This window comes from Colobus angolensis, unplaced genomic scaffold (assembly GCF_000951035.1).
Source record: "Colobus angolensis palliatus isolate OR3802 unplaced genomic scaffold, Cang.pa_1.0 Scaffold34, whole genome shotgun sequence".
NCBI lineage: Eukaryota > Metazoa > Chordata > Mammalia > Primates > Cercopithecidae > Colobus > Colobus angolensis.
Window position 1 is genome coordinate 3407370 of NW_012116710.1, and position 10834 is coordinate 3418203.

At 38.0% G+C, this 10834-nt stretch overlaps 1 protein-coding gene across 4 annotated transcripts in view; it reads left to right on the plus strand.

Annotated features, from left to right (window-relative positions):
* Nucleotides 1-10834, plus strand: part of PPARG (peroxisome proliferator-activated receptor gamma) — a 153284-nt gene that overhangs the window by 101343 nt on the left and 41107 nt on the right. For all 4 annotated transcript variants that reach the window (XM_011952323.1, XM_011952322.1, XM_011952320.1 and 1 more), the window contains one exon: nt 5769-5907. In XM_011952323.1, coding sequence (XP_011807713.1) covers nt 5769-5907 — 139 coding nt within the window. The remainder of the gene's footprint in view (nt 1-5768; nt 5908-10834) is intronic.

The window sequence follows — 10834 nt, forward strand, 5'->3', positions numbered from 1 at the left end:
GGTGCCTGTAGTCCCAGCTACTCCGGAGGCTGAGGCAGGAGAATGGTGTAAATCTGGGAGGCGGAGCTTGCCGTGAGCTGAGATCCGACCACTGCACTCCAGCCTGGGCGACAGAGCCAGACTCCGTCTCAAAAAAAAAAAAAATTTTTCATCAACATTTATCAATGAGAACAGTTCTATACATTAGCATTCTATTCATCTGAGAAAAAAAAAACCTTTTTGATATCTGAGAACCCTTTGAGAATTAAAGAGACTTCAACTGCCAGCAAATTCTACATTGGGCATATTCTTTAAGACATTGCTGATCTCACAGGAGGTGGAGAGTTTTCTCCAAAACAACATCAGTGAAACAAAATGAAACAAATAAACCCTCATTTCGAAACTGTGAGCTGCAGGCACACTTAGCAAGTCAGGGTTTTCCCCATGGTAGATGCCCAGAGAGGTACAGGAGTGAGCGTTGCCCCAAAGGCGGATGCCTGTAGTGGTTTTCTGAGCAATCAGTGAGAAGGAGCTGAGTGTAAGGCTTCTGAATTAAGCCAGGATTCTCAAGAGTGTCTGAAATAGTTGTAAGTCAGTAGTACCGCTGGCTACTGAATTCCTAATTAAGACCTTATAGGAGTCCCCCAGTTTAAGGTCAAGAAGTGCATTCCAAATACTATCAGCAAGCATGTGAGAAGCTAATCATCTTGAATGACATTCATCAGAAACAAGAAAACTGATATAGACTCCCTGCTCTTCCCCTACCCGGGGAAAGCAGAAATTGGGATTGCCTGATACAGAATATAAAACAGCTATTATGGATTATTTAAAGGAAGAGGGCATAGGCTTGCAACAATAAACTATTAGGAATAACCAGGATGATTTGAAAACCAAGTGGAAAAAAAAAAGTGAAGTTTCTAAAATTTAAAAGTATAATTACTGAAATAAAAGTTCAATGGAAGTATTAGATAGCTTACTGGACATAGCAGAAGAAAAACCTGAAACTGAAAGAGATATGCAAAGAAATTGCCAAGAATGAAACCAACAGTGTCTTAAAGAATATGCCTTATCTAGGATCTGCTGGAATGTGAAGTCTCTTAGTTCTTGAATGATTCATAGGATCTTTGAATATTAAAGAGGTATGTCTTCTTCACTGATCGGTGGAAGAGTAAAGTGTAGAACTGTTCTCACTAGTGAACTTTAGTGAGAAATGTTTGTTTTTACTTTTGCCAGTGTAATTATATATTTTCATGTTATTTTGCTTCTGTTCTGATTTTTACTTTGGCAATCAATATTAGTGAGTAAGTAGTGAGAAGAAAATGGAAAATAAAAAAGAGGTGTGCAGAAATGTGAAGGCTAGAATAAGAAAGTCTACTACTTATCTCACTGGAGTCCAGTACTGATGAACAGGTGAAGCCGTAATGCAGAAACAACATGTCCAAGAAGATAAATGAAAAGAAATCCATGCCCAAACACACTGCAGTAAAACTGCCGAATACTAAAGACAAATAGAGAGTATAAAAGCAACCAAAGAGAAAAGGTAGATCACCTTAGAAGTAAATTGACAAGAGACTTCTCAACAGCAAAATGGAAGCAGAAGGATAATGGAATTCAAAGTATTAAGAGAGAATAACTCTCAGTAATCTCTCAGTAATCTCTCAAGAATGAGAGTGAGCCAGGCGTCATGGCACACGTCTGTAATCTCAGGCCTTTGGGAGGCCAAGGTGGGTGGATCACTTGAGACCAGGAGTTCAAGACCAGCCTGGCCAACTTGGTGAAACCCCATCTCTACTAAAAATAAAAAAAAAAAAAAAAAAATTAGCCAGGTATGGTGGTGCATGCCTGTAATCTCAGCTATCGAGAAGGCTGAGGCCCAAGAATCGCTTGAACCCAGGAGGCAGAGGTTGCAGTGAGCTGAGATAGCACCTCTGCACTCCAACCTGAGCAGCAGAGTGAGACTCTGTCTCAAAACAAAAAACAAAGCAAAAAAAAGAATGAGAGTGAAATGAAATATCTATTGGATGAGAAAACAAAAATACTGAAAAAGTACATTTCAAGGATAGTAAGCCAAACAGAGGAGAAGATATTTGAACATCTGTAACAGACAACAGATCTAGCATATTTTTAATCTAGCATATTTTTAAAAAGTCTAAAATTCAATTTTAAGGAAAAGACAATTAGAAATTGGGAAATGAAAAGCCAGGGACATACATATCAAGATTTACATTCAATTTTATACATTTTAGATTGTCAAAATTAAGAAGTCTGACAACACCAAATGTGGAAGAGACTAGAACTTTCATAAAGCGCTTGTAGGGAGTGTAAATTGATAGCCACTTTGGAAAACAATTTGGCATTATCTTGTAAAATGTAATATTCACACATTGTACAACCCAGAAATGCCACTTTAAAATATTTACAGGAATATTAAGAGAAACTCTTCTCACAATAGCAAAAAATTGACATTTCAGATGTTCATCTGCATGCAAATAGGCTAATAAATTATAGTATAGTCATACAATGGAATACTATATAATTATGAAAATAAGTAAATCATAGTCTTTCACTAAAAAGAACGTAAATTTTAGAAACCTCACACCAAATTTTTTTTTTATTATTATACTTTAAGTTCTAGGGTACATGTGCATAACGTGCAGGTTTGTTACATATGTATACTTGTGCCATGTTGGTGTGCTGCACCCATCAACTCGTCAGCACCCATCAACTCGTCATTTACATCAGGTATAACTCCCAATGCAATCCCTCCCCCCTCCCCCCTCCCCGTAATAGGCCCCGGTGTGTGATGTTCCCCTTCCCGAGTCCAAGTGATCTCATTGTTCATTTCCCACCTATGAGTGAGAACATGCGGTATTTGGTTTTCTGTTCTTGCGATAGTTTGATGAGAATAATGGTTTCCAGCTGCATCCATGTCCCTACAAAGGACTCAAACTCATCCTTTTTTATGTCTGCATAGTATTCCATAGTGTATATGTGCCACATTTTCTTAATCCAATCTGTCACTGATGGATATTTGGGTTGATTCCAAGTCTTTGCTATTGTGAATAGTGCCGCAATAAACATACGTGTGCGTGTGTCTTTATAGCAGCATGATTTGTAATCCTTTGGGTATATATCCAGTAATGGGATGGCTGGGTCATATGGTACTTCTAGTTCTAGATCCTTGAGGAATCGCCATACTGTTTTCCATAATGGTTGAACTAGTTTACAAGCCTACCAACAGTGTAAAAGTGTTCCTATTTCTCCACATCCTCTCCAGCACCTGTTGTTTCCTGACTTTTTAATGATTGCCATTCTAACTGGTGTGAGATGGTATCTCATTGTGGTTTTGATTTGCATTTCTCTGCTGGCCAGTGATGATGAGCATTTTTTCATGTGTCTATTGGCTGTATGAATGTCTTCTTTTGAGAAATGTCTGTTCATATCCTTTGCCAACTTTTTGATGGGGTTGTTTGTTTTTTTCTTGTAAATTTGTTTGAGTTCTTTGTAGGTTCTGGATATTAGCCCTTTGTCAGATGAGTAGATTGCAAAAATTTTCTCCCATTCTGTAGGTTGCCTGTTCACTCTGATGGTAGTTTCTTTTGCTGTGCAGAAGCTCGTTAGTTTAATTAGATCCCATTTGTCAATTTTGGCTTTTGTTGCCGTTGCTTTTGACCTCACACCAAATTTTAATAGTGTCCCAAAAACTACATATAGTATAATACCATTTAGTAAAGCCTCAAAACAAGCAAAATTAAATAGTATATTATTTCATTTTACATAGTAGGTGATAAAACTGTATTTTCTTCCTTTTTTTTTTTTTTTTTTGAGACAATGTCTCACTCTGTCACCCAGACTGGAGTGCAGTGGTGTGATCATAGCTTGGCTTACTGCAGTTTGACCTCCTGGGCTCAGGTGATCCTTCCATCTCAGCCACCAGAGTAGTGGCTGGGACTACAGGTGCATGCCACCACACCTGCCTAATTTTTGTGTGTGTTTTTTTAATAGAGACAGGGTTTCACCTTGTTGCCCAAGCTAGTCTCGAACTCCTGGACTCAAGCGATCCATCCGCCTCAGTCTGTCAAAGTGTTGGGATTACAGGCGTGAGCCACCACACCCAGCCTATATTTTCTTAAAGATCAAGGAAATGACAAACCCAAAATTGAGAATAATGATTACTTTGTCAAGCCTATTGCCTTTGTAACATCTCAGTCATAATTTGGAGCCACAAACCACCAGAGGTGGAAGTGCTTTCTCATTTTACAGCTGAAAAAGGTGAGGCCCAGAAAGGAAGTTACGTGACATCTATATTAATTCCACAAATTTTAATTTAACACTATCACAGGCATTTGGATTCCATCCAGGGGTATAAGAGGCTATTCCTGCCCCTGAGGAGCTTATAATTTTAATTGAGCAGTGAGGGAGGGGCAGAAAATAAACACTTAAACAGTAATAAGTAAATTCTGTGGTGTGTTAGAAAGTCGTAAGTGCTATTGGAAAGAAGAAAAACTGGAGCAGAGTCAAAAGGATCAAGAGTTCCAGAAGAGAAGTGGGGCAGGGACAGGCCACAGTATTAAATAAGTTGGCTTAGCCCCATGAGAGGTGAGACGCAAAAGTTGAAGGCGATGAAGGAAATAGGCAAGTGTGTATTTAGAGAAAACTTTCTTCTTGAGGAAAGAAGTAAGTCAAGAGTGATTTCAAGGATTTGGGCTTGAGAATCTGGGAGGATGGCGTTGCATCTGCCGAGATGGAGAAAGTTGCAAGTGAAGTGAGTTTGTAGGGGAGGGTCAGGACTTCAATTTGGACAGGCTGGGTTAGAGATGGCTATTAGTTATTTAAGTGAAGCTGTCAAGTAATCAGAACATACTCATCCAGAGTTCAAAATGGAAATTTGGAGAAAGTCAAAATGCATGTCAATGACCCAAGCAATACTAACGCAGTGCTTTTTGCACCAAACAGGGCCAGATACATTTGAAAGAATTAGCAATTAAATTTTATGGAGATGAACACAATAGAAATGAATAGGAATATGATGAACCCAAAAAATGGAGTCAGAAAACATGTCCAATTCGATTTTTTTCAGCTCTTTCTGAAAGATGTAAATATAACAGAATATTCAGTTGGCCTCAAATTGACGTATTTGCCATTTTGAGATAGCAGTCGATTTTGTGAGGATTTATCTGATTACTTCTCATGTTATTTGCCATAGTCTCTGTCTGTCTGTAAGCCACAACAATGATGGGGCACACTTTCAGCAGCATGAATAAGTGAAACAAATTCTGCAGGAAATTATGCAACATAGAGAATTCCAAAAAAATTATCCACATGTGGATTTTTATTGGCCCTGATCAGATTTTAGAATGAAATGATTATAACTTTGCCAGGCTGCTTAGCACAATTACAAAGGCTGGGGCATGCTGTTGGAATGATTTGCAGAGAGACTGAACTGATTACATGGTGTTTTATTTGCGTTACATTAAATCCAGAGCACTTCTTAGAGCATGCTGAAAACCAAATGTAGAGCCAAGATCCAATGAAAGCCGCAGCTGGATGTGATCAGTGTCTAAGAGCTAAAAAAGGGACCTGGAGATCCTCTGATTCTTTATTTTATAGCAAAGAAAATTTAGTTCCAGAGAGGTTAAGTGACTTGTCTAAAGTCACCAGTGACAGAACCATGTCAAGAACCTGCCTTTTCTGATTCCCAGGCCAGTAAACCTTTCGCCGTAGGTTGCTGCTTCCACGCGTCACAAAGATGTAAAATTTGCTTCTTTTATATATATATCCCTTTGCAGGGTTTCTTCCGGAGAACAATCAGATTGAAGCTTATCTATGACAGATGTGATCTTAACTGTCGGATCCACAAAAAAAGTAGAAATAAATGTCAGTACTGTCGGTTTCAGAAATGCCTTGCAGTGGGGATGTCTCATAATGGTGAGTAAACAGTCATCACCATATACTTTATTATTCTCATTATAGCTGCCAGACCAGTGGACACTAAGGCCATTGCCAAAAATGTGTACAGGTTTTCCACCAAATACCAGAATTTAGAATATTGCATGTCGATAAAACATTTCTCATTTAGGTCAGTATTTTTAACGTTTCATTATAGAACCCTTCTCTCTCTGGTTGGGCATTTGCCATGAGGAGAGAAGAGACTTGAAAAATCTGGGGGATGATGGGAAAAACTTCAGTGTTTTAGAACAAATATAATGATCATTGTGATTAAATTTTATATTGCTCCATGCATTAAATAGAGAATTATGTTTACTTGTGTGTATCAGTAGTGTCTTTCTACTTTAAATGTAAGAAAATCCTGAAGATGTCTGGGTCTGGAACTTTAAGTGGCATGTGAGAATTTAGATTCATTTAATTAATTAATTAATTTTTTTTGCTCTTTATTATGCAAAGACAAGTGTGCCTTTCCTTCACTTCAAGGAACATCCATGAGTTGTGGAAAGGGTAAAACACATTATTTTTATAGTTCTGCAATACTTCAATGCCATAGAAACATAAGAGAATAAAACTTTCTACTTTTGAAACCTGTGTCTAAAGTCAAGCTTATGACTTTGGGTGTCAACTTAAGGGAAATGATGTAGAAGACCTGAGAAAAGACCCCTGTTTTCATGATCTGTGGAACTAACTCAGTAAAGTCCTGGAAGACAAATATGTTTGAAAAAATAATTCTTGATCACTATTTAGTTCTGATTGGTTGCCTGGCTGACAAAATTAATTTTAGGTATAACTTGGTAGTATTATATGTGTCAAGTATTAATCAGTTCTTTTCAATGCACTCAAGAAATAAAAAATGCCAACATGACCAAATTAAATTCGAAGTTTCATTTCATCAGCTATCCTATTTTTTCTTTCTTTTGTTTTTATCTCTCTCAAAACTGATCTAGTGAGAAGGCAGTCTTCATTTATATGCACTCTTAAGCATCTGAGAAAATTAAATTTTTGCTCTATCATGCAGATATTTGGTTTTCACAGTGGAAACCATCAAGATATTTGAGAGTCACTCATTGATTAATAACCTACCCTTTAAAAATAGTTCACAAAATTCTATCTGTATCATTACTATGGGTCAGTTCCTCTAAAGGCAAGAATGGATTTTGAATAGAGCTATCAGCAGTACTGAACAGGATGGAAATTTGGTCCAACCTTCCTCAACAATTGACTACATTTGCTGTATACAACTGTAGTCATGGATTGCAAAATAATTTGCTGGTTCAGTTCCATCAGTTTCCTTTTTATTTCAGACCTCATAAAACATAAGGGCAAGTTTCCAAGTCAAGGGTTATATTTTAGGTGATGCAATCAAGTTGCAATAAACTTATTTCATCTTCATGAAGAAATCATTGACTTTGAGGTCATTATCACTGAGATAGCCTAGGAAAGCATGCCAGTTCCACTTTTAACACTATTTTTTGCCTATTAAAAAATTATCACTTCACACATTCATGTAAAATATAATTCCTGTTACTTATAGGCAGTGCATACGTTTTTTTTTTTTTTGAGACGGAGTCTTGCTCTGTCACCCAGGCTGGAGTGCAGTGGCACGATCTTGGCTCACTGCAAGCTCCGCCTCCCGGGTTCACGCCATTCTCCTGGCTCAGCCTCCTGAGTAGCTGGGACTACAGGCGCCCGCCACCGCGCCCGGCTTATTTTTTGTATTTTTAGTAGAGATGGGGTTTCACCGTGGTCTCGATCTCCTGACCTTGTGATCCGCCCACCTCGGCCTCCCAAAGTGCTGGGATTACAGGCTTGAGCCACCGCGCCCGGCCGGCAGTGCATACATTTATGTAAAATATATTTCCTGTTGCTTACAGGCATTGCATACATTTACTTAAAATCAATCTCCAATTGCTTATTGTTTATAGGCAAATATTATTTAAACCCCAACCTATGTAGTATGGATGGTATGATTTTCTCCTCCCCTAAAAGTCAAAGAAAGCTATCATAAACTTGATAGGTCATCTTTTGACTTCATATGACAATTTATTTTATCTCTAGAGGGGGTCAATCTTGATAGGGAGTGTTTGTTCAGTTCTAGCAAAAGCAAGAAAATATAGGAATTAAGTGTCATGACATCAGAGACTTAGGCAGTTCAACACTTAAAAAATTGCAAACGTGACTAAGAAAACCTCAGAGGTTTTTATGGGAGTTTGTTTGCCGCACAGAAAAGAAAATATCAGACTAACAACAAGGTTTTGATTAGTTTTGCCTGTTAGCTGCATGAAGAAAACATTTCTAAATACAAAGTTTTCTAGGAAATTGAGTCACTATTTAAAATCCATTGCTTTGACCAATGTGAAGCCAATAGAGTTTTTGTTCATATAGAATGCCTTTTTATCGAAAGAGGCTCTGAGTGTTATACCAAAATCGGCACCCAGCTGTTTTCAGTATGCACAAGAAAACATGGACGTCCCCCAAAGCAAATGTACTCCATTCTGTGTTAACCTTATTTCTGCTCTCTGGTCTCTGATTAGTCCGGTTGATGAATATAGCTTCCCTTTGGCCATGCACTCACAGCTTTGAAGGAGGATTCTGAAGGAACCGGTAGGGAACCCTAGGGGCGCTTGCTAATGTTATTGGATAGGCACTGAAATCAGTGATCACTATGTCCTTTCACTTTGAAAATTCTGTGATTCTGTATAATCAAACAACCTAACTCACTGGATTTTTCACTTTTCAACCAGCTATTCTGTGTCTTACAATGCTCCGGTCTTCACAAATGTGTAGGCACCTGACATGTCAATTGCCTGAATTTGAAAGTTTTCACCTATATGTTTTGGTACCATAAAATAAAAATATAATTTGTATATCTGAGTCAGGTCTATATGTTGTGATCAATTGCTCAGCAATTTCGGGCAGTTGGTTTGATGGTTAGTGATGTAGCCCGAGAGCAGAAATCCAGAGCCTCTGGGCTAGAGAAAGTATAAATGGCATCCTAGGTTATGTAGGGTTACAGCTCTTCAGAGGGAACTTTCATTTTCATTGTGACATATTGCCTACATGTTGTAGAAGAACATAGTTTCAGAATTCTTCCAGTTAGAAACATAATTTCTCAAGTACTCATGGGGTAGGAAAAGTACCCAGCTGGTGGACTGATTGATATACTTCAGAAACGTATTTTTTTCCTGAAAGTAATGAAAATAAACACACGTTCTTAATTATTTTGGTCATTTAACAACCCATCATTTCTAGACCATGGGTTAATTCCACCGATTGCTCAGAAGCCTTCCTGAGTCATCTCAAGCACAATCAATTCACTACTGTGTCTAGACACTGCCCTTAGAGGAAAGCTCAAAATGAAAATGAAGCAGAAACACAGACCTGCTTCCTAGGCCACTCAGTGGTGCATGTAACTTACTAAGTGATCATTGCATCAACTACTGTTTGTTAGTGAAGCTGGTGTCTGCAGAATCTTGATAAAAAGACGCATGGATAATGTTGCTTCTTTAGTCAAATGGGCTCTTGCATGCATTTTTATAGTTTTTCAAAGTAGTCATTTTTGTTTTAAAATCTTGCTGGCAAGTCCATTATAGTAATCACATTTTAAAAATATGTCTTCTTTATTTTTATTTTATTTTATTTTATTTTATTTTTTGAGACAGAGTCTCGCTGTGTCACCCAGTCTGGAGTATAATGGTATGATCTCAACTCACTGCAACCTCCGCCTCCCAGGTTCAAGCAATTCTCCTGCCTCAGCCTCCCAAGTAGCTGGGACTACAGGTGCCCGCAACCACGCCCAGCAAATTTTTGTATTTTAGTAAAGATGGGGTTTCATCATGTTCGCCAGAATGGTCTCGAACTCCTGACCTCAGGTGATCCCACCTCAGCCTCCCAAATTGCTAGAATTAGGCATGAGCCACCGACTGCGCTGGCCTTGTCCTCTTTGTTTTTAATAAAATTATTTAGTCATTAAGAATTTTGACTAGTGGGCCAGGCACAGTGACTCATGCCTGTAATCCCAGCACTTTGGGAGATCGAGGTCAGAGGACCACTTGAGCTCAGGAGTTCGAGACCAGGCTGGGAAACATGGCAAGACTCCATCTCTACTAAAACTACAAAAAATTAGTCGGGCATGATGGCATGCGCCTGTGGTTTCAGCTACTCAGGAGTCTGGAGTGGAAAGATCGCTTTAGCCCAGGGGGTGGAAATTGCAGTGAGCCATGATCGCACCACTGCACTCCAGCCTGGGTGACAGAGCAAGACCCTGTCTCAAAAATAAAAAATTTTTTTTGACTAGTGAATAATTCATATTCAGAGCTCTTTTTTTATGTATGAACTAAATAATAAAATAGTTTAGGCTAAGTGCACTTTTTATTTTTAAAATTTTATGTATTTATTATTACTATTTTTAGAGATGGAGTCTCACTATGTTGCTTAGGCTGGACCCACCTCAGCATCTGGAGTTGCTGAAACTACAGGAAAGTGCTACTGCACCTGACCTATTTAAGAAAATAATCTAGAGAAGAATTGACATGTTGCTTATGAATCATTCAGTTAGGTTTTCTCTATAACACTGAGATTTGGTTAAAAATATGGTTTTCATAAATTTAAAAGCTAGTGAAATCTTAGCTTTGCTGACTAGGATGTCTTATGATGTAAATGAGAGAGAGTTTTTAATTTTTTTAAAAAAACTGACAACTTTCAAAATAATTTCTCAGTGACTTCATAAAAATCCAGAAAAATGATTTCACAAATTTTTGCGACACTCAACATTTTTAAGGTAGTTCTCTCAGTGCCTTGCAAACAGCAGCTCTAGTGTATATTGAGAAAAGGAAAAATCCTGAATGGCAAATAGATTTCAACTTTAACCTATTTCTTTTTTTTTTTTTTTTTTTTTTGAGACAGA